This window comes from Staurois parvus, unplaced genomic scaffold (genome assembly GCF_062004578.1).
Source record: "Staurois parvus isolate SC_StPar_1 unplaced genomic scaffold, SC_StPar_1.0 ptg000087l, whole genome shotgun sequence".
NCBI classification, from domain to species: Eukaryota; Metazoa; Chordata; class Amphibia; order Anura; family Ranidae; genus Staurois; species Staurois parvus.
In genome coordinates this window covers 127,198-154,193 of record NW_028317883.1, presented here as the reverse complement: position 1 = coordinate 154,193, position 26,996 = coordinate 127,198, and the positions used below count along the sequence as shown (strand labels likewise).

General features: G+C 38.9%; 1 protein-coding gene across 3 annotated transcripts in view; it reads right to left on the bottom strand.

Annotated features, from left to right (window-relative positions):
• Positions 1-2,737: 2,737 nt before the first annotated feature.
• The window catches only part of LOC149468384 (transcriptional enhancer factor TEF-1-like), a 118,364-nt gene continuing 94,105 nt past the window's right edge, over positions 2,738-26,996 (bottom strand). For all 3 annotated transcript variants that reach the window (XM_089670134.1, XM_089670135.1, XM_089670136.1), the window contains 8 exons: positions 15,930-16,064; positions 13,299-13,357; positions 12,638-12,702; positions 11,520-11,653; positions 9,647-9,820; positions 7,607-7,747; positions 6,589-6,741; positions 2,738-5,289 (listed from right to left, as the gene is read on the bottom strand). In XM_089670134.1, the coding sequence (XP_089526260.1) occupies positions 5,176-5,289; positions 6,589-6,741; positions 7,607-7,747; positions 9,647-9,820; positions 11,520-11,653; positions 12,638-12,702; positions 13,299-13,357; positions 15,930-16,064 (975 nt within the window). In that variant the 3' untranslated portion in view covers positions 2,738-5,175. The remainder of the gene's footprint in view (positions 5,290-6,588; positions 6,742-7,606; positions 7,748-9,646; positions 9,821-11,519; positions 11,654-12,637; positions 12,703-13,298; positions 13,358-15,929; positions 16,065-26,996) is intronic.

Below are 26,996 nucleotides of genomic sequence, written 5' to 3'. Positions count from 1 at the left end.
AGACCCTCTGTGACCACCTAATGAACAATAATAATGATACAAAAGTGCAGCACTAAAAAATGTGTGAACTTGTGTCGCTACATATCCTCAATCTTAAATCGACATGAACCATCAATATACAAATAATGCACAATATTAAAAAGTTCTTTAGACAGGGAAATATATTGATAGTCCCAAAGTGTGTGACGTGATCAACATAAATATATATATGTGACTTCCAAGTAATCTTCCACCTTAATGCACTCATCAGAAGCAAGTGGTAAATTAACATAGAATGGATACATCTTTAAGGCAGACTCTGCTCAATTCCCCAGTCAGCAGATCTATCCAGGGGTAAGATCTCTCCAGAGGCAAGTAGTATATTAGAAGGAACCAATAGACACTGGACTACATATTAACTCCAAAATCATCTCCAACCCAGTATTCCAGAAATGGGAATCCTCCTAGTGTATAAGCTCATAAACCGAGCCTGGAGACAGTGTAATATAGTGTAGTACTTTTATTTAAAATATAGCATCCACGTGGAGCTCAAAAACAGACAAATGTAAAAGCACTTACAAAGATGGCCAGCGGACCATCACGTGGATGCGGCGGCGTGACGTCAGCACATAGGCTCCTTTCTGGCGTGTTTCGTGCACACGCACGTTCTCATAGGGATCAGCATTTAACTTCAACTTGTTCACTAATGCAGGCCATACATGGGTCGAATTCCAAACAAATTTTCTTTAGAAAATCGGAAATTTTGTGCGTTTTGTAATCCGATGGTGCCATTGATTTAGAAATTCAACCAACCAAGGCTTTCATTTCACCTCATGTTGCTACATTTCTTCTTCGATTACATTTCTCGCACGATTTTCCCATCATTGATTAGAAATTCGTTCATTTTTCTAAAAATTTCCAACATGCCCGATAACTCAAATTCGATGGTCACTCAAAAATTGGCCAATTCTGTGGTCCACTAATGGTGCGAAATTCATACGAAAATTCTTAGAAAAGATTTTCAAAAGAATATTCTTTCGGTATTCAACCCATGTATGGCCGGCTTTAAAGGTCAAGAGAGCAGTAAAAACTGACAGGTTTTAACCATTCCCACTCTATCCAAAACTAAACAAAAAATGGCTGGAGATGCAATTACATTTTTTTTCTTTTTCAATCAATGAAATGCATACAAATAAGACAACTACCATTTTTTTGTAAAATAATTTTATATACTAAAGAAAGTTTTGTTCACAATACAAACATAGGTATACACTGATGTCCACTGTTAATTTTCTCCTGTGTACAATGGTTTTCCCCAAAAATCAGAGCAAACAAAGCATTTCCTGAAAATGTACTGGAGTGATAGAGAGAAGGCAAACACATGGCAAGTGGGGCTACTAGGCACATTCATTATCATCCTCTTCCCATCTAAGGATTCTATCACTATCCTACCAAAATATTAGGGTTCTATTCCCCAGAATCATACTTAATAAACCCTTTAATATCATTTTGCTACTACTGCAATGACATTGAGATTGGATAGTGCGTATTATCTGTATGCTGAAAGATCCTTTTACCAATACAGATATGCCTGCTGGGATCTTAAGCATTTGGGCTAACAAGACAAATAGCTGAATGCCCAAAAGGGAAGTTTAAGGGTGGCTACAGAATCATTGAGAAACAAGACATTTGCCTGTTGCCATGTGCTGTGTTACTTGGCAGTGCAAGTGGAATGAAAAGATCACATAGCAGTGAAAAGTCTTTTTAATCGATGTTCAAAGTTTCTCATGTTAGAAAATGAGCATAGTCGACACCTATATATTTGTGTCGTTTCATGCATGTCAATCTTTGGAAGGTCCACATGTGAACAGTGGACCACTTATGGTTGTTGCAATGTTATAGCTTTGCCAGAAATAATCGCATGCAGTTAGAAATTTAAGAGAGAAGCAAAGTACCAGGTAGCTTGCCAAACTAAACTGCAAAATAGACATGCCAAATGAGCTTAAAAAAAAAACTTAAAGCTGAACTTCGGATAAACAAATATTTCTAAATGCAAGAGGCATATTTATTCTTACTTAAATCTTGGTGGCTTTGTGTATTTCTTTCTGATCTGTACAGTAATGCAGTGTGAAAAGTTTGCTTTGTGCAGGAGCTTACCATTATAAAGACCAGTCACTGTTGTTATCTCTCCTTGTGCAGGATGACTGGTCTTGTATCCACCTCTTCCTGTAGTTTTCTGCTGGCAGCCTGTGGTAGGTGGAGCTGCTGGGTCCCTCTCACAGCTGTGCTCTCTGCACAAGTATGATGACATTGCAGCATTTGCAAGATAAAATCTAGGTTTACAAAAGGCACACAAAGTGGATTTATATTCAAGGTGGTTATTGAAAAACTGAGAATAGAGAATTGTATGTTTAAATGAAAGTTTTTGTTCCCAGAGTTCAGTTTTAAGATATCTGATTCACATTTAATTTTGTTGCCAATGTTTTTTTCTAGCATGCAACATTTCGCAGGAGCCTAAACCAAGTACATCCCATTGAAAGAAATTTAGAATGATAACTTGAAGGCTTTTCAATGCAGCTACAGTATTTGCACATATACAGGTCAAATATCTTATGTTATGGCAAAGTATATGCACTTTATAATTGCATTTATGGATGTTAATGTTACCTCTCTCTAGTGAAACAGTTTTTTGTCCTGCTGTATATTATGTGTTTCTACTAAAGTCTGAGGAAGATGCAAAAGAAAAAAAACATTAAAATGCATTAGCTTGTGTTTTATTTTATTACAACCTGCATCTGATAGTTAAAACCTTAAGTTCCAAATAGAAGATTCAGCAAAATGTTACACAAGCCAATCTATTAGGACAAATCTATGTCATTGATGAAAAAAAATAATTTAAATACCCTTTTTATGCAGTGCTTAATCCACACTCCTGTCTAGCTCCACACACTTTCATAATCCCTATAAAAGCATATTCTATAATAATAAAATTGCCTCTAATCTGGCCACTTGACTTTATTTAGATAAATACAGATTCCTGATGAAAATATGACCTATATAGCAAAATTGAATATGGCACACTGTAATGGGTGCACAAAATGGAGGTTCCAAGCTATGCAGTCCTATAAATTAAGAGTAGGTTGGTTGTATTTGGGGAAACAAAGATTCCACTGGAGATAAGATCAGTAGATAACCATAGCCGGTATATCTTTGGTTTGATAGAAATTGTGTTTAAGAGCTCTGCTCATTTTAAGGCACCCATAAACTACAGATGACATTCAGACATTAGACAACAGTACAATTTTCAGAACATTGTTTTTTGTGTTGTTGTTTTGTTAGTGTTTTAATGCTGAATGATATGTACTGCAAGAACAAATTGCCACAAAACTTCAGCAAGATTGGTCCAGATTATAGTTTAGGTGTCCCAGGCTGTAGCCTGCTGCCTTAATGTCCTTTAACATGGCAAGTGCTGGACCACAGACCTGGCCTGGTTATGGGTACCTTTGGCACTCTTCTCTAACCACAAAATAACAAGTGACCTAAAGATACTGACATCTAACTTCTATGCATTAATAATTAGTCCATACATATGACAGTAGTGGCTTGCATGAGCACGTTTACAGAAGCAGTAGGGACCATTTCAGGTATCACAGTACTCCTTTGCTCTACAAATGTGGATGAATAAATGCCCCGTGTACAGTTTGCAGAGATGAGTAACACACATTCCATACTGCATCAATATCAATCACATGAAATGCTGATACACTTCCAACTTTACGACCATAAAAAAGACAAATTGGCACACTGCAGTGTAAAGGACCAATCTTCTCCATGCTTAAAAAAAAAAAAAATCTGGCCTTTCTTTGGGAGGAAGGGCAAGACATGCAGATTGTGGGCTGCCAGTTAAGTACATTATTTTGATAAAAATATTAAATCCACCCAGGAAAAAAAAATCTTGGTTTTCAATACAAAAAAATATGTATTTTCCACTTAAATTTTAGGCACTGAATTTGTGACACAAGAGGGTGACAGTCATTATACATTTTTTCCTAAGAGTCCTGCTTTACAAAAGTCCGACCGGCCAATACCAAAATTCTTTAGCATTTGTCTTCATGACAAGTCTCTGTTTGTGCTCAGGGTAACTTGTTAGAAGTGCCACAACGACACTTGTTGGAAGCTCCCACTTTAACTTGAAAATAAAAATTGAACTTCAATTGGTCTTTCATTCATACTCAACAAAACAGTCAAGGACCAGATGTCAATATTCACTTTGGCCATTCACCAAAATTCTAAAGTTTTTTGGCAAGAAGGAAAACTGCTTAACTAATTATTGAGTCACATTAAATACCACCTTCTGGATTCCCATAAAAACTTCACAAGTCCATATTGGAGAATTAAATGCACCAGCATTATTTAAAACTTTCACACATCGAAGACCAAAAAGGTGCATTAAACCCACACAGTAGAATTTGCTTTCTGCTGCTCCCTGATATGTTAAATAGGATCTCTTAGTCTTATGAACTGGCCACACACAACATGACGTTTAACTGTGAACCAGATTAAAATACTGTGCAAGCTATTAACAAAAAAAAAAAAAATTAGTGGGCTATTATGGTGGATATAGCTACAAAGTTTCGACCACGGAAAGTGCAGGAGTTACATTTCAGTGGGGTCCAAGAAGCTAAATTAAAAAAAAAAAAATAAAAAAAAAGTGAGACAAGGAGTGTTAATAGAGATCTCCTATCCCACGCAATCCTCCACAGCCTTCTCATAAAATGGCGCCGTACCATGAACTGATGCACTTGGCAGCAACATATGTAAAAAATAAAAATAACATTAAAAATAAAACAAAAACACCTTATGACAGTTGCGGTTTCTACATGGTTTTCCAGGTTCGGAAACTGTTTCACACACAAACATATTTATATTTATATATATATAGATATTTATATATATTCCTTTTGGCTCAAAACATAAAACACAGAAGGTTCTGTTAGGGTGAGGTCTTTGTGGTTTCATGGCCCTTCCCCCTCATGTCCATGCTTCTTCAATTTAAGGGTTCCATCCCTGTTTCCCCCAAGTCTCTTCACCTTGGAAAAGGATTGAGAGGCTCAAAGAGAATGTGAGATGCCTCTGAGACTGCCAAAGACAGCCAAGTCCCACATGGCTGACTCATAGGGAAGGGTTTTCTACAGCTCAGTCTTTCACCAGCCTGTAGATGTGATGCTGAGCTCCATGTTCACTGGTGGACACTTCAAATACATAAGCTATGCAGAGGAGCAGTTCTTGAGTGTCCCGATTTGTAACCACCTGAATGGGATACAAAAAAAAAAAAGATAACATATTAAGATTTCATTTAAAAATGCATATTAAGAGTCTTCAGCAAATATGTCCAAGAGCAGTTGGTTGTCTCACAAGAGACTAGCAACACTAGCAGCATTGGTGGGAGGCCATTTGGGTGAACAGTGAACATATCCTAAATATTACTTAAAAATCATCACAATGTAACTAGCATAAGTTCTGGCATTTTTCTATATATCAAATTCCTGTAATCCTATGCACATAAAGACACAGACTGGAAGAAGGAGGGGAAGCACAATGAGTTTATTAATTTGTACTAGAAATGTACCAAGGCAGTATCTGATAATCCCCTTTAGTAATAAGCATAAAGTAATAATAAAGTCTATTTAAAAAAAAAAAGTAAAATAGGTCATACGTACCTGTTCTGTTCAACGATACTGCATAGAAAACACTATCTTCTTTGCTTTTCTGGCAGTCCTCTGCTGACACCATCACTTTTCTCCCTGCTCTGGGTGCCTCCTTAGCAAACTAGGTGCTAAGCAGACACCGGCGCATGCATGCTCTTGAGCCGGGGTGTGTATGTCTATAGACACACAGTGCTAGTAAACCACACCTCTGCTCTCTTTAACTGACAGCAGCAGGAGCCTATGACTTATGCTTCCCTCAGTGTCTCCTGTAAAAGCAGGAAGCAAAGGGAGAGGTGCTTCAGCTGAGACAGCGCTGGAGTGATGACATGAGCCAGGTAAGTATTTAGGGATGTGGGGGTGGGAGGGTGGCTTTTATGGAGAGATAGTGGAACTGCTTTAAGGATTTTTGTAATGCAAACCTGTGGATCCGTTTTCTTGCTGACTCTGTTACAATAGGGTGCTGTCAGTCTGTCTAACACTGAACATGCTTACAGGAGGTAAAAAACAAGATGATGCATCCTACTCCTTTACTGTCCATTGAGCAAACAGGTGATGTAACTTGCACCAAGCTGTTCTCTTCCAGCTGTAGTCCATTATCTAGTTGGTCTCTGATTATTTACAAATCCTTTCACAAGTAAATCTAATTTATTAAAGCTCTATACTTAGCTGCTTGATTGGATTTGAATTAAAGTCAATGCGGAAAATTGCATAGATATATTACTGCAAAGGCCTGTGTGTATTGCATGGGTCACACCTCAGTGTGGTAAACACAGACTGTAATGCACAACCAACAAATAAATGCACAGTTTATACATGATGCTGACGTGCATTTGAAACACTCTGTGCCAAGATGCATAGAACTGGCCTATTAGCAAAGGAAAGTGCAAAAATACTTTTTTACCTGCAGTATAGTAAAGTTTTCTAACACACTGTTCATCATATATTTTTCTGGAAGCTGCTTTAATTTGTGGATGAAATTGATGAGATATTCACACATGGGTGAGCGATGGATGCGATAAAGAAAACGTCCATTTTCAAACCGAGCATACTCTGTCTGTGTGTGAGAAAGAATGGGATTATCAGGGTTAACCCGTTTACAAACCTTTACTTCTGAATAGGATCATTATATTTACATTGTTTATTGAAGGGAATTCTCAGGAAAATGGGAAATTCTATTTGTTTAGGACATGCAGGGCCCCAACCGCATGCAAATTTTGGACAGTTACAGGTAGCATCTGCCGCAATCTTTAAGCAAATCGGTCACAGAATAAAAAATGATTAACTAATGTAGTCCAGAAGGTGCCTGCACTAAGCCACAGTTTGGGAATCCATATTAGGTGCAGGTGAGAGCTCCCCATTCCCTAAAGCAATGGTGCTTTAATGTTTCATAGGTCAACAGAGATACCCAAATTTGCATTGAGACTCTGAAAAAAAATTGTGCCAGAGCACCAAGGTAATGCAAAGTCATGAATGGCAGGAAAGCTCTCCTTGCATGCTGATGATGCTTATAGATTTAATGATACATATAGCCACTTTTTGCTTCCTGCTCTGAAATACTTGTCTTAGGTAGAGACTTTTTATTGGATATAGAATATCTCTGAAATTATTTGCAAATTAAATCATGACTTCTTTTTTTTTTATTCAAAAGGCACTTTGCTATTAGACAGTGGGGTTGCCCATGACTGCTAATAGCAGAGGGGGCCATCACACAGAGCAGGAAATCACTCATTTGCCTGTGAGTGGCAGGATTGCAAAGCTCACATTGAAAGGGACCCCTTCCCAACCAGTGTTTTTGATGTGGAGAAACAGCCTTTGAATCCGGCACCCTATTTCCAGTTGCACTCAAATCAGAAAGTTTTATTTTTCTCATGTAAGTTCAGGCCACTATAAATACTGTACAGGAGACAATGGTTTCTCACCTCTACTTTCTCCACTACTTGCTTTCCAAAGGAGCAGACTTTGGAAGAACAGGTGATGGTCATATTCTCTGGGCTCTCATACTGGCTGCTTACGCCATAAAATATACCTGGTTCATCCTGAATGCTGGTATTGAGGTCAGCCTGTTAACAAAATAATGCAGAAATAAACAGAAGAGAAAACACACAACATAAAATCGTATTTGCATAAAGGTGTGTGACTTACTGAAATCTGGGACAGAGTCACATGTAGTGAGGAAGGATGAGTCACTGCTCAGACTCATTCACGCACGTGTGTATTTTCCCCACAGAACATCTCATAGTTCTAAAACTTCACTGAAATGATATTATCTATTCAGCTGAGAAGTAAATAGTGCCTAGCAGTTCTTCCCCAAGGTGAGCATTAGAAAGGTGACGTGGTGACGTACTTCCTGTAGACGCCATCTTTGAACACCAGGGTGCATCCAGTACACCCAGCTTAGTGGTGTAAAAGCTTGTTGTTTTCATCTCAAATGTAAGTGTGCACTTGGCGGTTTTTTTTTTCATCTTAATAAAGTAATGGTTTTACACTATGGAGGCATTCTGTTTTATGGTCCCATATGATGCACTGGCATGAATGTATGCATTGCAAACCGTGGATGGAGGCTTAAGAGGGAGTGAAGGAGATACCATTAAGGAGTGTGGAGCCTGACCAACCCAGAGATTACAAGCAGGATCCAGGGTGATCCAAAAGGCGTTGTGGCCTCTGGGGGTCGCAGTGGGAAGGTGAGCGCGCATGCCTGCTGGTTTGGATTTTCTCTTCACTTTATCACCAAACGCATGAGCACGTCTGAAAACGCATGGTTGATGCAACCTTACAATAGAAAGTTTATTTAAGGACATTAATGATTTAAGTTGATCTGTTTCATTATGACTAATACACATGTCACTTATATGGGAATATTTATCCCTATATAGGGAAGCACCGTGGTTTAATCAAATCCCTTGATGGGAATCAAATTAACACCACCTGTTTAGGTTCCATTGAACCTCTCATCTTTTTTGCACTAATTAGCACTTGTGGTTCACTGAATCAGATCCTATCAGATCTTACACTATATATATTGTATGATTTTGTGACATCTATTATTATTATTCATACTTTATATCATCAAGTATCAATAATAGGCGATTGCATCAATTGTATCTATAGCGCTGCATCATAGTACCAATATTGTCTTTAATGCATCTTGAGGGGATGTTTTAGATGCTAGCTGCTCCTATTTAGTTTTGCATAACAGCGCAGGTGGACCCCTTAACACTTTTTCTTTGGCATATAGTGAACTTGGTGTAGAGCTATTCACCCTGAAGTCATCACAGAGGACAAGGGGGCACTCTTTATTTCTGGAGGAAAATAAATTTAAATCTCCAAACACGGAAAAGTTTCTTCACAGTGAGAGCTGTGAAAATGTGAAATAGACTCCCTCAAGAGTTGGTTCTGGCCAGCTCAATGGGTTGCTTTAAAAAAGGCCTGGATTCTTTCTTAGATACACAGAATATAACTGGATACTAACATTTATACATAACGTTGATCCAGGGAATATCCGATTGCCTCTCGGGGGATCGGGACAGACTTTTTTCCCCTGCAGGAGCAAATTGCATCATGCTTTGCTGGATCAACTGTGGGTATAGGATTATAACATTTTTTTTTTTTAATGGTTGAACTGGATGTCTTTTTTCAGCCAGACTAACTATGTAAGAGGAACCCTTAAAATCCGATCTCAGGGAATCCCTGTAAAAAATGACTATATCTACAACTCATGATACATTAGTGTGATGGTCAGTGGGAAGAATGCTTCTTACACTTGAGTTCATTGGGAAGAATGATCCCCTTGCAGATTGCTAAGAGATCATTGGTGTCAATGGGAACTTATCTGAAAGACAGAAATTGTGAGTTGCTCAAGGAACCACTAGCAACCTCTGGAAGAACCCTAGGGTTCTATGGATCTCTAGTTGAGAAACCCCCATTGTTATTTAATCAATAAAACAACTGTCATGTCCTACCCAGAACTTGACCAAAAAGAAGGCATTGGGTGGCCCTTTCTCGTAGAGTTCTTTAAGTCCTCCCTTCTTTTCAGGAAACTTGTCGTAAATCTGACGCACATCCACAGACTCCAGTAATGCATCACTATAGGAGGGATTCGACTGGCTGATATGTACATACAGATGCTTGTTGTACTGTGGAGAAAAATGTACATAACATAGCTCAAGGCGGTTTATATACAAAAGGACACTGTTGTGAGTACAGATCTAGTTAGGCGACATCTATTGAAATGTACTATGCATTGTACTTACTGTATATGCCAATACCACAAAAAAATATAAAAAAACTTTTAAGTGCAAAAAACTTTTGTGCAAAAAAAGTGTCTAAATATGAAAAATTTCACCAAAAAACCTTGATAATATAATGGCAGATCATCCATAAATATATCTTCAGAAACGGAAACTCTGCAACACACCGATCCTCATCGATCGAAATAACAGGATGAAAAACTTTGTAGTTAATCGAAAATCCACTTCTCCAATAGATAAAGGACCACCTTCAAACGTATCCATGGGGGGAAATGCCAAGCACTCGAGAGAAACAGAAAGACTTCATGGTGCAATATTATAAAAACCAATTCCTTTATTAGGTACTCATTGCACTTACTCAAGAGGTGTCCCAGCCGACACCAGCATCAACAGCATAACAGCAATCACATAAACGAGCCTGGCTACTCAGCACATGCGCAGTAGCTGGCAGCCAAAAACGTAATGACGTCACATCAATCAAGGAGAACTCTAGTAATAATACAAACAATACAGTAATAATACAAACATTATTTTTGTATTATTACTAGAGTTCTCCTTTATTTGTGTTTAAAGTGTTACTGGCCCTTTAAGTTCCCTTTTTGAAACACAGTCTTAGAGGGTACTGGCCTGTTAATGTATTTATTTATTTAATTTATTTATCATTAGTGTTTTATTTAAATTTCTTTTTATTTTATTTTTGTTCTCTTGTTTTAAGTTTTTTTGCTTGTGATGGCAAATATATTGGATACATTGTATATCCTTTGTGGACTCCTGTCATCTGTGGGGCGGCTTGCTTTGCTTGATTCCCCATTGATGTCAGCTGTTCGTTTCCTGTGAGTGAATATTTAAGGAGGTTGAGACGTCTCACATCTATCCGCTCCGTGAGGACGTCGATGACGAAACGCGTAGGGCGGAGCTTGATTGATGTGACGTCATTACGTTTTTGGCTGCCAGCTACTGCGCATGTGCTGAGTAGCCAGGCTCGTTTATGTGATTGCTGTTATGCTGTTGATGCTGGTGTCGGCTGGGACACCTCTTGAGTAAGTGCAATGAGTACCTAATAAAGGAATTGGTTTTTATAATATTGCACCATGAAGTCTTTCTGTTTCTCTCGAGTGCTTGGCATTTCCCCCCATGGATACGTTTGAAGGTGGTCCTTTATCTATTGGAGAAGTGGATTTTCGATTAACTACAAAGTTTTTCATCCTGTTATTTCGATCGATGAGGATCGGTGTGTTGCAGAGTTTCCGTTTCTGAAGATATATTTATGGATGATCTGCCATTATATTATCAAGGTTTTTTGGTGAAATTTTTCATATTTAGACACTTTTTTTGCACAAAAGTTTTTTGCACTTAAAAGTTTTTTTATATTTTTTTGTGCTATTGGCATATATATATTTTTTTCTGGACTTATGATTTGATGATTTCTTTATATATATTTATATATTTATACACATTTACTAGCGCAAATTATTTATTTATTGGTACACTTTATATATGGTGATTTTTTGCAGCTGGTATATTATTATTAAGTTATATAATTTTGACCATAGGCGCTATTATTAATTTTTCTTATTGTACTTACTGCATCAGGTTCTCCTTGCTGTTCCATAAAGGCCATAAATTCCACTAAACGCAGCTTGGGTGTGCCAATAGAGCGGCCCTGCCACGCAGGCCCTGTAGGTATCGGAGACAGACTGGCAGGACTGGCATTATAACCTTAAAAGGCAAAGAAAACATGAGTGACAAGGAATTGCTAAATACATAAAAATAATGTAGGCATAAGGTCAGACCATATCTACATGGGTTTAGTTTACCAATGCACTCTAATCTAAAGCATAGAAATGTATGAATGTAAATATCAATGAACGTACATATGAATATTATAGGAATGAACGAATTAAGAATAACTATAACTAAGCACTGATGAGCCACTTTACAAGTATACTTGAGTTATTTTTCTTTTATTCATTGTTTTAGCATGAAGATGCCGAATTTGCGATAATAAATATCATGGGGTGGAGACAGTATATTTTCTTATATGCTGTTATTTTATAAGCACTTAGAAAAGGCTGGCTTTCTGCCCTCTGTAACAACCACCTCATAAAAACTTGATGTTAACCCCAGACAGAAATTATTGGCAATTTTTAAAGCAAAACTTGTGCGTGAACCGACTTTTACTCTTGGAATAATGCACAAACCATTATTTATCCATGTGATAAATTCAGCAAATTTGTGATAACACCTTTAGTGAATAAAAGAACAATAAATGCTTTTCTAAGTTATAAGCTATATTGTAAGCTCGAAAGAGCAGGGCCCTCGAACCCCTCGTGTATTGTTTTGTTACTGTCTTGTCTCATGTACTGTCCTCCCACTATATTGTACAGCGCTGAGCAAACTTTTTGGCGCTATATAAATACTGTATAATAATAATACATAAAAATAATAAAAATATTAAAAAGTTATATATTCCATAAGTGTTATGCTTTTTGTGAACCAATACTCTGATGGTTCATTCAAATTATCTAACTATCTAAATACCATATGCAAACTATTAGCCTAAATGTTCCAAAATGTTTTTACATCTGTAGCCAATGAAAGGAAACAAAAAGGTTGAATGAAAGGAGTGAAAAAAGAAAGAAAAGATATATCGGGAAAATGTAAAGCTGTCACAACTTATAGACAGAAAAAAAAAATCTGTACCTGGTACAGCAGGAGGGGGGGCAGCAGGCTGCAGGGGGTATGGAGGCTGGGAAAACGGCTTAACACTATAGAAAATAATACAAATGATAAAATAAACATAAGTAAATAAGTAAAATGAAAACAAATTCACCTTTGAAGCCCTTTTCTGTCCCATGAAGCAATGTAATTAAAAGAAAAAAATCATAGAAAGAAATAGATTGACAAATAGTATCATATATAAAATTTGTGTGTAAAAAAGAAAAAAAATAGTTTCCATTAGAATAATCTTACATACCCAACCTACAAACTGACCTGGGAAGACTACATCTATTTCTAAAATGTCTGACTGCTTTGGGACCCAAAAGCACTCAAAAAATCAGAGCTGCCGAAGACATGCATAATACTGTTCCAATTCATAGATTATTGATTCACTGATCATACAATATATAGACTTTGTGGGCTTCATAGTCACAGAAATCTAAGGTACAACTTTAACTTTATAACTGCAGTAACACACTCACTTTATGACCATGTTTTGACTTATTTTTGTGCTTTTTTAAAGTCCTAGTTAAGGACATACGTGTTAAAAAATGCACTGCCAGCAAGAAAATATGTTCCACACAGATTGTGACATTAGATTCAGAGAGAGTAATGACAGAATGCTTGAGTGGGCAGTACTTACTCTTGTGTCGGCCGGGGCTGGCCAGGTCCTCCGGGCCAGAACTGGAAAAATTCTGGAGACTAGAGAAAAGAAGAAAAAAGTGGAATGGTTATCATATTTACTCTATGCTTGCAACACATCTAATATCTGTGTTTAAAGTATTAATAGCAAGAACTAGAATTAGGCTCATTCACACAGGCGTACTATAGCATATGTGAGGGAAGTGTTTGCCTACACAGTGATGCATAGATGTTCCCATTCATTTCAAATTTGGAGGCATTGGCTGGACAAGGTCGCTGCTCCCATTTTGACAGCCATTTGGGTGTGGCACATGGTCCTGAACGCACACTGTCTGTGTTTGGGTTTTAATTTGAGTAAAAATAAACATTTCCAAAGTTTACTATAAAAGCTACACTTGAAGTTTTTGGGAAGACTACGAGATTGATTTATTAAAGGCAAATAGGCTGTTCACCTTGCAAGGAAAATTTCATGTTAAAAAGGTAATTTACCCTTTGCTTGAATGTGAATGTGGTGAAAATTCACTTTGCAAAAAATACCCAATCACAAGCAAGGAAAAAACATTTTTTTTTACTTGCATGAGATTGAATGATGGAAGTCAGTAAAGCTTCACCTTATTCACTAAGCTAAGAGAAAATTCCCCTGGTAAGTGAACAGCCTATTTGCCTTTAGTAAATCAAACTCTATATCCTTCATGAGGTAAGGCTTTCTGCTGTGTCCCTGCAGCTTCGCAGAGGAACAGAAGAGAAATTACAGGCAGCCCACATTCATATACGAAAATCAGCCTCTAAGCTACACTATACAAAAATGTAAGCTTATATTTCACAAAAAACACAAAAAAAAAAAACCTTTCATAACTAAGGACAAAATATTTTTCTGAATTTTACTCTGCTTTAACAAGGTGGGGGCAGAAAAATCCTGATCCAGTCACCTGCCTTCTGACCATCCCCTTTATTGTCCTCCTGGAGCAGCTGAAAGCTAGCATCTCCTCCTTGCCCTTCCTCCAGCGTACAGCTGCTGTGGGAGGAAAATCCTGGGGATCGGTTCTAGTAAACGCCTCCCCCACTGCCCCTCCCATCTTTGCTCCTCCTTTTTTCTGCTGCTTAGCCCTTCCCCCAAGTGCTCCTCTTTCAACAGGGCTCCTAAAGAAATTGTGAAAAAGATTTAAAAAATAAGAATGTAAATATAAAAGCTACTGACACCATCCACTGTCCTACTGACACCATCCACTGCCCTACTGACATCAACGTCTGCCCTACTGACATTGTCCACTGCTCTACTGAGTCCGTTCACTGCCTGCTAAATGACATCGTTTACGGCTCTACTGATGACAACAACCTCTGCCCTACTGACTGACAACAACTATTTTTAAGGTAGACTAAGTTTGTATTTTTACAGTGACATTAGTTTTATTATATTTTTCTTCATTTTCCTTGCTATTTAGTTAGGCCTTGCTAGTTAATTTTTTCTTTAAATGGTGCTGAACTCTGGTGATCTTTGATCTCTTTCATATTGTTCAGGTAGATCTCAACCTCTCATAGGTTGCCTACCCCTGGTTTAAACAATAAAAAAAAGACACATAAACACAGCACAAGGACCTTGTGGATGAAGTAAGAAATAATGGCAAACACTGTACTGAAAAAAAAACATATAGCCTCAATTGTCCATTCATGGGATTGATCCAGAGCCACACATAACCCAGTGGCAGTTGTGCTATTATGGCGGCATCACGGTGATAAAAATCAATGGACAGACTTTGCCATTATTTCTGACATTACCTGCAAAGTCCTTGTGCTGTGTTTATGTGTCTTTTATGGTTTGCTCCTATCCGCAAGTAGGATCTCATAGCAGCAGGACCTGTTGGGGCAGTTTCTGCCATCAGTGGTTGAGACGGTTTAGCGTCTTGGTTTCTTTTTTTGTACTTTTTGATAATTAAATATGAGAGCACATATCCAGTTACAGTAAAACTCTAGAAAAGCTTTTATTGTTAAGCTTTGAATATAGTGACAATCAGTTTTTTTTCTACTGCTGCCTTTATCTCCCGTGTGGAAAATTGCCTTCCTTCTTATGCTATGTGCAAATCAATAGTGAGTGAAATCTCCCCAATAGTGATACAAAGAGTAATAAAAGGACTTTTAAGACAGCCATAGAGGGTTTGAATCTTGGCCAGTTTAGCAGGGACTGGTCGAGATTTGATCCATCTATGGGCAGGCTGATTGTACCAAAGTCAATTCATTAATCAGCTTGGGTACAAACATGTCGGATTTCTAGCATGTGATTATTGCCAGTGGCTATAGCTGCTAGCAATAATCACTGTGTTCTGGCAGTGACAGCTCCCCGCACCCACCCCCCAATCCCCAGTTGGGAGAACATAATAGCTCCACAAGAAGTATTCCCCCATTAATACTAGGTTGATGGGGGAATCACATGAACTATGGCCTACCTTGGAGTACAATGAGAAAGGCTTAGAACCTGTGCAAGGTTTTCTCTGATGTGACCCCTTTAGTGCAACAAAGCTAATGATCATAAGTGATAAGAATCTTTCATTCAGGGACAGAAGTTTTGGATAGAGCTGTGCTTCATAAAAAAAAAAAAAAAAAAAAAACCCTAAATAAATAAATGGTGATCACTTACCCCAGCGTTGGGAGGGAATGGGGTCTGTGATATACTGGGTACTCCTAGCTTATTCTGAATGGCTGTTGCAGAGATTAGTTGTGCTGAAGACATTGCTGCCATACTCTGTAGAGCTTTATCTTTTGCTACCTGATCCTGAAACATGAGCATAAAAACATCATAAGTATGAACAAACCACCCTACTAAGGGAAAAAAACAATATTACAGCATTCATCCTTGCTATGACTGCAAACTAAAGCCATCATATTTACACTGTTCTGAACACAACAGATTTTCATAAGATAAAATGGAAAAATGCTAATCATTTTTAGCAAAAATGGACTTATCCTCAATAAAAAAAACCCCCAACAAAACAACCCCCCCCCCCCAAAAAAAAACAAAACAAAAAACAAAAATGAAAGTTGCGTTTATTTTATCAGCATGGACACAGAGCATTGGTGAACAAACCTAACAATGTTATTGTAAAAAAAGTATGGACAGCATAATGCACAATTTATTAAACAGAATAATTACAGAAAACCATGCTAACATACCAAGATTTTGCTTCTTTACACTTCAACATCATTAATGTAGAAACAGATTTTTAAGTATTAGCAAACACAAAAGGTTGTATTATTGAAATTTTAGTTCGCCTTCTTCGTTTTTCCATCTAAGGCAATATTTTAGGCAATAATAAAAGGTAACATAAGAAGCCACCCGCGTATTTATTCCACCAGTGCCCACACAATATGGGGATAACAGTTTTAGGCAAAGTTGGATTTTAAGGGCTTATGATTTGTTGAATCAATATCTAAAAGGCTGTATACAGGGTTTTCTTCTGATAGCAAAAATCACTGGTCCACAAAATAAAGAAAGTAGTCCCTTCTAAAGCCCAAAGATATTTGTCTATGTTTTGGCAGTCAGCCACGACTACGTCTCTGCCTAAGCTATTCTTTGTAGTTTATCCTGGAGGGATGGGGGTGGGGGGTTCATAAGTTTATGAAACATGTCATATTGGCATGTCTTTAAACCTTTGGCTTTTTTGCATATCGAAGTGTTGACCAGTGTGCAATTTCCTTAAAGTCATTGTGTCCTTTGCCCATGCAAAGCACCAGGCTCACTCTGTAGGCATACACTCCCAATCCTGTAGCTGTTCTCCGCCAATGGCATTGAAGAAAGGAAGCCCTATCTGAGAACTCTCTCCCTACCTCTATGTGACAGCATCGGGTACCTTAGCAGCCAACCACCAAGCACTAGTGCTGTCACATGAAAGAAAGGGGGGTGAGTTACATGGTCCCCCCTACTCAGAATTAAGGGGCATTTGCACCTGACAGCTGAACAGCAGGCCACGGAGAGCTCTTCACTCCAAAGGAAATGGGTGGGCAGCTGTTAAGTAAACCAGTGATTACGGACGTTCTTTAAAGTGATAATAAACCCAAAAACAAAATGTAATACATTTCAGTTTACCAATTATTACATGTAGTGGCTGCATTAGTTTTCTTTTTTAGGTTTTTTTCCCTTCTCTTTTCACCTGTTGATCTGGCCAGTAACATACCACCTCTATTAGAGGAATAAAGGAGCACAGAGGCACAGCTGACAGTGGTACTGTCATTCATAGGGGGAGAGAGTGTTAAATCTCCTAGATTGTAAGCTCCAAAGAGCAGGGCCCTCAATCCCCTCATGTTTTGCATTGTATTGGTATTGTTCTGTCACATGTTCTGTCCCCCTTTGAAATGTACAGCGCTGAGCGAACTATTGGCGCTTTATAAATACTGTATAATAATAATAATAATAATAATAATACTAGCAGATTTAGATACACTAACAAAATGAAGCCAAACTCCAGCTCACTCTTTATAATCAGTTACAGCAACTGTTGTTCTTTTCCTTTGGGATAGATGCTTTACATAAATAAATGCTGATCATTGTAAGCACCCCTGTTAAATGGTTTCTCTAGTCCCTGTAAACTGATACATTTGGAAGTGAGCTTGTTCTTTTGAAAACTGGCTGGATCACCAGAAGAAACCACACAAAAGAATGCCTAAAAAAGAAAACTAATGTAGACACCGCAAATAAGAATACGAATAGACAAACTGCAATATAATCAATTTTTGCTTTTGTATTTAATACTCCTTTATTACATTCATCAAATAGAAATCATACAGACTGCATAATGGTAATTAATTCATTCACTGTGTTTTTTTTTTTATTGAGGAAGTGGTTTGTTTAGGCAACCAACAGAACTTATCAAAATGCAATTCAAATATCCCACTTCCCATATGAGAACATTCATCCAACCACAAGAATGTCACTTTGATTTTGAGTACTGTTGAGTACTGTTAGAACTGTTTTGCTACAGCAAAAAGAAAATGGGCTATAGGGGAGAAAAAGGCCAATTACATGCCATCTTCTGTCTGACCGGCACAATCAAATGACAATGGAAAGCTGTCTGGTTGCTACAGACAACTTTTTTCCTTAAATTTTTAGAACACAGTGGCTTAGTGGTTAGCACTTCTGCCTGGCATTACTAGGGTCGTTGGTTTAAATCCCAACCACGGCACCACCTGCCTGGAGTTTGCATGTTCTCCCTGTGCCTGTGTGGGTTTCCTCCGGTTACTCCAGTTTCCTCCCACACACCAAAGACATGCTGGTAGGTGAATTGGATCCTGTCTAAATTGGCCCTAGTATGTGTATGTATGAATGTGAGTTAGGGACCTTAGATTGTACACCCCTTGAGGGTTAGGGACTGATATGAATGTACAATATATATATGTAAAGCACTGCATAAATTGAAAGCGCTATATAAGTACCTGAAATAAATAAACTCTGACCATTATGGTAGCCATTTTGTTGCCTGACAGATTTGTGTAAAAAAAAAAACTCCCAAGGAGAAAAAAAAAATCCCAAGAGCTGTAAACCACCTCCAGGATATCTGCATGTTATTTACCATTTATGCATTATTTAAGCAATGATTTTGCTATACTTTTGGCGCTCCTACATAGCAGCTGTCCTGGCATTTGCCTGCCCCTCCCCTCCTTGTCTATTCACAGGATGCTTTCCAAAACCCATTCAGAAAGTATAAAGCAGTCTGTAAATGGACAGGATATAGGGGGACGGACAGGACGACGGCAGAGTGGGAGAGACGCCTGCTGTGGGAGTGCCAGAAGTATAGAAAAAGCTATATTATTGGTGCTCAATGAAAGTGGAAATTGTAAAGAACAGGCAGCAATCTGAGAGGTGACATATACCCCCCCCCCCCCCCCCCGAGATTTAATTATTTGAAACCCAGCAGATTATTTTTTAAGGGCCATAAAAAACATACAGAGAAGAAAAAGGGACTTTTTAAGGTTATTTTATAATGCTCCTGGAGTTTTTCTTTAAAATAGCTAACAGACTAGAAACCAATAACATTTTTGTCATTTCTTCCTAGGGAATGTATATATGTGTCTTCTTATCTTAGAAAGCAGTTTTAAATGCACTGGCCCAAAGCAACCCAATGACATATTTTACTGATCTCACCTTAATGTATTTATATAGTGTGAACATAAAATGTAAAGCATGCTTGCCATCAGTCCCACTCTTAAAAAGGAGCTGACATGCTGAAGTCCCTAACACAGTCATACACACTCCAGGGCCAGTTTGCTCAGAAGCCAGCATATTTAAGTAGTATGGCTTTTGGGCAGTTATGTGACCAGCCTTTTCTCTAACCATAAAGACAATTCACACATCACATGCCGCAATAAGTCATAAAATACAGTCAGAGGGCAAATAACAATTTCCGCTCTGTTATGAACAGGTACCTTAGCGCTTGGCAACACTCTGGAAAAACGTACTGTTTATCTAAACGCCACACACTCAAGCCATGCATTGGCTTCCAACATCGAAAACCAACACATTGTTCTGACAACAGAAATAAAATATTGAAACTTCAGCTCCTCAAACTACAGGATATGCTACTGCTCAGCCCCGATAAACTGTCTGTTAAGGGAGAACCTGGAAATGTGCCGCCCAACGCTCATCCATGCACAAATGGTATTCAAGACAGATTTGCCAAGGAGGTTTGAAGAAAAGGGCATCATGTTCTACTCACTCCTTACCCAACAATCCTCAGAGAAACTCTCCATCTGGAGATTGTTGGGGTCCGAAATGGAAAAATATACGGACAACCTGGACTTAAGAAATAAGTCAAGAGAACTGGAAAACATCTTACATGTCCACTGCCCAGGGCAGATTAAGATTTGTGACATGTATTCAAATTTTTAAAACAACTACTCAACAGAACTGGAAGAAAGAATTTTCGCTTGATTGAAATATGTCCCTTGGGTATTTTACAACTTCTTTGCTACTTTTTGCTATTTCTACTAACTTACTTTTATGTCACTCAGTCTGCATGAGCCAAGTCAAAGTGCTTCTGGCAGTAACAAGGGGACCAACACATTTCTCAAACTGACACTTTTTAGAAAAAAACAAGAAATAAAAAAGTGATGTCTATCACCTCAAGCTCAGTGAATACTCAGCTATTTTCCTTTGAGGTGTACTGCTGTTCAAGTACATTTCAGTTATGTAGGAAAGCTTATGTTCTACCATTGGTTTTTAAATTCACAGTCAGAGTTAAAGGACAATTTCACCCAAGGCTAAAAATGAAGCTAAAGACATTATGACATACCACAGCGACTTCCTTATCTCTGAGCCTCCAGCACTCACTATTGAAGGTGAGAAGTTGTTACATCTTTGCAGTGGCGCCCAACAGGTGGGCAAGCCAGTATTATGCCTACAGGCACAGCTGAATCTTTTATGCAAGATTTCATGATCATCTTCTTTTAGTTTTAACTTAAAGTCTAACTGTAACCATTAATTCAACATAAAAAAGCTCTTCCATATAATAAAGTTCCGAAAAGCTCTAAACCCCAAGGTGACAGCCTACAAGCCTTGTTTTCTCAGCATTCCTATGCAGAGTTCACTCAGGTCTCATCTTTGGGAGCCAGAAGCAGATTTGAGGCCGGCAGTCCACCTCTTCTGGAAATAAAGACCTTCCCATAACAATCCCAGTCATACACACTGTTTGGGATGCCCTGAGCAATTCCGAGTGACTTGATGGTCATGTGATTAGAAGCCCAGGAGTACTTCCTACAAGGACACTGCATACCAGGCACTTTTTTTTTTTTGCGAGAACACGGAGGTGGATTACTACATAACTCTGACATCACAAATTCCTTCTCTCGGCATAACTTAGATGCCAGGAATCTGATGCAAGTATATTTGTGAGTAACTGAAAATTAAATATACAGGATGTGCTGCAGGTGTCTTAAAAGCACATAAAGGTCTGAAGTGTTAGTAATAGGATTAAGAGTTCATTCACACCAGAAACACTGGGGCTACGCTGGCCACTATTTCCACAGCAACCCTAATGCAAAGACAAGACAAAATGCCTTGTTCCCAATGTGGTGTGAGCTGAAAGGGAAAGTATTGCATGCAGTGCATTTTTTGTCAGAGCAGTGGGTTGCGGCAAGAACCAGTTGTAACACATCCTCACTCTGCTAAAATGTGCTTCTGTTATTGTCTATGCCCCTGTTTGAGAAATCTCATCACTTCCTGTTCTAAAGGGAAACAAGGAGTAATCTCCTCACCAGGGCCACAGATGGCAAAAATCATTGTAACATTCACCTATATTGAAGGTCTTACAGTGAAAAAGCTGAAGGTCCTACGGTGAAAAAGCTGAAGGTCCTACTGTGAAAAAGCTGAAGGTCCTAGGGTGAAAAAGCTGAAGGTCCTACGGTGAAAAACCTGAAGATCCTACGGTGAAAAAGCTGCAGGTCCTACGGTGAAAAAGCTGCAGGTCCTACGGTGAAAAAGCTGCAGGTCCTACGGTGAAAAAGCTGCAGGTCCTACGGTGAAAAAGCTGCAGGTCCTACGGTGAAAAAGCTGCAGGTCCTACGGTGAAAAAGCTGAAGGTCCTACGGTGAAAAAGCTGAAGGTCCTACGGTGAAAAAGCTGATGGTCCTACGGTGAAAAAGCTGATGGTCCTACGGTGAAAAAGCTGATGGTCCTACGGTGAAAAAGCTGATGGTCCTACAGTAAAAAAGCTGCTCCCCTATATACAGTATACTGTAGTGAGTGAGTGTCATCACCCTACTACAGAAGTGTTAGGGATTGTTCACATTGCCTGCAAACTAAAGCACAGCAGTTTAGTGTGTGGGCAGCTCTCCATTCCATATGCAGTGAGCCAGGGGGGCGGTGTGATGTGTCTTTTAGCACATCACACAGCTCCTTTTTTTTTTCTTTTTTAACCAACTTTATTTGAAGTGCACAAAAGTGAAACTTTATCATTGTACAGCAAGTGTGTTGCAATGCTGTACAGTGACATCCCTCCTGCGTGATCAAATGTAGAATTTCTTATCACAGTTCACTGCACTGCACCTCCGGGATGCATTGCAATGTGATCAAGACACACAGAAAACAATTGTTCTCTGTGTGGCCTAGTGATGACCTGCATTCAGTGTATTATAAAATAAAAATGCTTTATAAAAGGCATGATACGTATATATATCAGGCCACAGATGAGTAGTTACATAGTTGGGTTCAAAAGACATTAGTCCATCTAGTTCAACCAATAAAAAAAAAAAAAAAAGACTCATAGAAAACCTCCATATACATAAACCTATACCCACAGTTGATCCAGAGAAATGCACAATAACCCCAATAAAGCATGATCCAACTCACTTCAGTGAAGGAAAAAATTCCTTCCTGATCACCTAGGAGAAAATGGAATATTCTCTGGATTAACTACCCCTGGTATTATTACCTCTAATAATTTGTCGGGTTGAACAAAGAACAAAAAAATGACTTGAGCCTTACAAAGGCTCAGCGGGAAGGATTCCCCCATCCACATCGAGTGTGTAGATGGGGGAATCCTTCCCGATGAGCCTTTGTAATATAATGGGAAGACTTCCTGCGCTCAGAATACACTGATCAGTGCTACTAGCTATAGCCAGCAGTGCTGATCAACCTTGGAAAATCCGACAGGCTGGTTGTACAGATGTCAATCTGTAGGGTGAATTCTGTACAATCAGTCTGCCTATACATGGATCAAAGTTTGGCCTGCACCTGAGGAACCAGCAGGATTTCGATCCATGTATGTCTAGCCTAATGCATCCACAACATCTAAGGACTGGCAAGCTGCAATAAATTATATTCTTGGATGCAATTTAATGATAAAGCAGAGATAAGCTTACTTATCCATATACAGGGTCTGTTTTCAGTCAGGACAGCCCTAACCTATACACTTGCACTGACAGAAGTAGTAAAGCACAGCCACTGTGTACTAGTCAGGAGCAGAGCCTACATACAAATCACATTTACATTAAGTGGGTCATATTACAATGCATGAAACAAAAAAGTAAAATAATTAAAAGTGTATTAGAGATCAGTTATGAAATTACACTTATTTTCCCATAAATACAATACTAAAATCACAGAAACCCTGAAAGCAAAACAAAAAACACAAAAAAGCAAAACATACAAAACAATTATGCAAAAAATGTAAGGTCTCAAATACAAATGAACAGTCATAAAACCAAACAGACACTAAATGGTATATTTATGAAAAAGATGCAGAGATATTCATCCTGTGAAACTGAATGTATATTTGTTTTGTGAGAATGGGGGCAAAAAAATGTTAGGCTATTTTCTCTTCAGGTCAAATATTATCCTTCACACAGAAGAGTCGAGTCAGGAAATACCACATTATGGCCAATAGATGGAGCTGACAATCATAGTAAATACGTATTTACAGTGAAGGAAATAAGTATTTGATCCCCTGCTGATTTTGAATGTTTGCCCATTCACAAAGAAATGATCAGTCTAAAATTTGAATGGTAGGTGTATTGTAACACTGAGAATAGCAACAAAAAATTCAAAAGAAATGCATGTCTAACAAACTATGCACTGATTTACATGTTCACGAAAAATATGTATTTGATCCCCTTCACAAAACATGACTTCGTAATTGATGGTAAATCCCTTGTTGGCAATCACAGAGGTCAGACGTTTCCTGTAGTTGGCTGATGTTTGGCAACTCGAAAATTTCAGCTCCCTCCACAGATTTTCAATCGGATTAAGGTCTGGAGACTGGCTAGGCCACTCCAGGACCTTAATGTGCTTCTTTTTGAGCCACTCCTTTGTTGCCTTGGCCGTCTGTTTTGGGTCATTGTCATGCTGGAACACCCATCCGCAACCCATTTTCAATGCCCTGGAAAGAAGGTTCTCACCCAAGATTTGACGGTACATTGCCCCGTCCATTGTGCCTTTGATGCGGTGCAGTTGTCCTGTCCCCTTAGCAGAAAAACACCCCCAAAGCAGAATGTTTCCACCACCATGTTTGGCAGTTGGGATGGTGTTCCTGGGGTCATAGGCAGCATTCCTCCTCCTCCAAACACGGCAAGTTGAGTTGATGCCAAAGAGCTCGATTTTGGTCTCATCTGACCACAACACTTTCAACCAGTCCTCCTCTGCATCATTCAGATTTTCAGTGACAAACTTCAGACAGGGCATGCTTTCTATGATCATTAGTTCCATCTAGAGGCCATGATGCCATATTTTCCCCATTCACTCTATTCTGTATGAAGAATAACATTTGACCTGGAGGGCTAATAGCCTATTACTATTTGTTTTTGCCCCCATTGACGTACAACAAATGTACATGCAGTTTCACAGCATGAATAGCTCTGTATATTTTCTATAAATTGCTATTGCAAACAAATTCACTCCATCTCTCTAATTAGTATGGCCTAGGTTTGTACCTGTTGTACACAAACCAAAATGACAGAGATCAGTATAGGGAAATGTTTTCATAGCACGTCTACAAAAAAAACCTGCATGTCAGCACAAAAAATTTAAAGCAACCCTGTCAGGGGGTGAAAAACCTACCAACAGCAATACCCTGGAAAAAAAGCAGCTTTATACTTACCTGTCCAGTGTAAAGTTTTTGAGGAGCCACATCACTAGTTGTCCTTTAACAGAGGAGTCAGTGGAAGGCAACACTTCAGCCAGCTTGGGAAACTTCACTCAAAACACCCTTCTGGTTGTGTCCTTGGAGAGTAGTAGCACTCAAAACTGAAAGTAGAACTATAGGCACAACTTTTCTTTTCCATCTTGGTAGAGTAATGGGGGGTTATAACCCCTATTAAGTTTATTTTTTGCCATCTGCGTTCTATTGGGGAGATTTACCTTCACTTCCTGTCCCATAGCCAAAAAAGTGAGAGGAATCCCTGCAAATTAAAGGAATCCCTTGGGGACCTCCAGGTCACCACTAGTGTCTCCATTGGAAAATGTCTCTTTTCTGGGGACAACCCAAAAGTTGAGTTTTTCTTTTAGTTTCACTTTCAACGGTAAACAAGAGCGTTAAACAGGGCAAACAGAGAAGGAGAATCACCCTGACGAGATCACAGACAGCAATAAAAACCCAGTGGATGTTCTAATTCACCTCTACTCTGTCCAAAACTGTAAAAAAAAAAAAAAAAATTTGCCTTAGTAATACTTGAAGCTTCAGGTCACTACCTGCTGGACAGTTAAGTATCAGGCCTCATGCACAAAGGACGTTTTAAAAATACTCCTCCTCTTAGCAGCAGCGTTTCGGCAGAAAAAAAGCCTCATGCTTGTAAAAGTGTCTAACGCTTTTACAAGTGTTCAGACGCATTTACAGGCATCAAGCACTTGGGCGTTAATTCAGTTCATTGGCCAGAATAATAATTATTCTGGACTTTGAAATTAATTAACGCTGAAGCGCTAAATGCGTCTAGCGTTAACATGCTTTTAGAAGCGTCTAGACACGTCAAGTGGTTTTTTTCTGCCAAAACACTGCTGCTCCTGGATGCACTGGCAGTAGGTTTTTTTTATTTTACAGCTCCTAAAAGCCCCGACCACTAAAAGCTTTTAATAGTCAATGTGTGCATGGACACATAGGATAATATGGAGGGGCATTTGGAAGCTGTAAAAAAAATAAAACAAAAACGCCTGATGGCCCTAAAAGTGGCTGCAAAAATGCCCTGTGTGCATGTAGCCTATCGTTTCACATGGGTATTACTATTACAAGTTGTCCCCCCACCCCTATGGATCATCTTAAGAGGGAGTCAAAGAGGGAAAAATAGATATACATTCTGAAAGAGGTGTTCCGGCCCCCCCTCCAAAAAATTACAAGTCAGCAGCTACAAATACTATACCTGCTGACTTTTAATAATAGGGCACTTACCTGTCCAGGGATCCATTAGTGTCCTCACCCCAAGCCGTTTCTTCAGTCGGCTGTCAGGTGCTGGCGCTGCCATCTTGACTGAGGGAAGCCAGCAGTGAAGCCTTGCGGCTTCAAAGCCAGTTTCCTATTGCACATGCATGTATTGCGCTGTGCTCTGTGAATGGCCCACAGTCTTCTGGGACCTGTAAAGTCCCAGAGGGCTGTGGGGGAGAAGGGGGAGGGGCAGAATTTCCAGCACAGTTTGCCGCGTTGAAATGAACCGGAAGTGGGAGCGGGTACCTGTCAAAACCAGGTACCCACTCACTCCTCCCCTCCAAAAGGTGCGAAATGTGGCAACGAAGGGGGCAGATAAGTGGAGCTGCCAGTTTTGAGTGGAACTCTGCTGTAAAGTGGATCAACTTTGCACATGTTCCCATCATGTAAAGATCTGAACCTAGCTTTAGCTCACTGCAGCCTCGCTCACACATAATGGGGAATATTTATAAAATGAAGACTGTGACATTCAACATACATTCACAGATGGTTGGTTATTCTCTGTCATTTAAAACAAATGCACTAAAAAGATTCACCTGCAGTAAATATACAGTGAATTTCACATGAGTGAATTTCTTAGGCAAAAAGAAGTGGTTGTACAGCTTAGAGACATGTGACAAGAGACCACAGACCCCATTCAAGAGTAATATGAAATATTCAATGAATCAGGATGTGCAGATAACAAAGATGAATAACAAGATGAATTGCATGGACTTTCTGACAACAAGGTGACATTGATTCCAAACTAGCATTAGCATTTCACTGACTTTATCTGTAGCTGCAGCAAAGCCATATGACTTCAGTTTATT